This window comes from Opisthorchis viverrini (genome assembly GCF_000715545.1).
Source record: "Opisthorchis viverrini unplaced genomic scaffold opera_v5_231, whole genome shotgun sequence".
In the NCBI taxonomy this organism is placed as follows: Eukaryota; Metazoa; Platyhelminthes; class Trematoda; order Opisthorchiida; family Opisthorchiidae; genus Opisthorchis; species Opisthorchis viverrini.
In genome coordinates this window covers 549,347-549,864 of record NW_008751889.1, presented here as the reverse complement: position 1 = coordinate 549,864, position 518 = coordinate 549,347, and the positions used below count along the sequence as shown (strand labels likewise).

Here is a 518-nt window from a genome sequence, read left to right as displayed (position 1 = left end):
CTGGTCGTCCTGTAAACCCGTGCATTTGAAATGCCACCAGGCCTTGCAGGTGTGGCATTGCATACCGCGTTTGACGTTTGACGGGCAGCTATTTTGCCCACATCTGTTGTGGTCTATCAATGGCTGCAGAGGACAATCGGTATAAATTGATGTCATGTTTCGGACTAGATGTAAAATAAGAAGTGTGCGCAAAATATAAAGGGGTTATTTCCCAAATTGTTTGTTGGAGTAATAAAATTCAACAATTATTCGTGTGCAATCTGTGAATGGATTGAACGACGAAAAAATTCTTTCACGAATTTGCACGAGGGAAAAACGAAACCAATTTCGAACGTTCCGTCAGTGATGGTAAAATCCAGTAAATGTTTACGTTAGTTCAGGCAGATATTCAGGTTGTATGCCATTTGGTTGGTACATTTTCGGGAAAGCTACCTCCCATAGACCCGAGTTAGTCGTTGTCGCGTTGTGCGCATTGGATCAGGATAGCTGAGGGCTTACCATACAGGAGGCTTAAGTCC

General features: G+C 43.2%; 1 protein-coding gene across 1 annotated transcript in view; it reads right to left on the bottom strand.

Annotated features, from left to right (window-relative positions):
- T265_08718 (hypothetical protein) overlaps window positions 1–156 on the bottom strand; it is a gene marked incomplete at both ends in the record, with an annotated part of 3,747 nt that extends 3,591 nt beyond the window's left edge. Inside the window, one exon of the mRNA XM_009174598.1 lies at window positions 18–156. Coding sequence (XP_009172862.1) covers window positions 18–156 — 139 coding nt within the window. The remainder of the gene's footprint in view (window positions 1–17) is intronic.
- Between the last annotated feature and the right edge of the window lie 362 nt (window positions 157–518).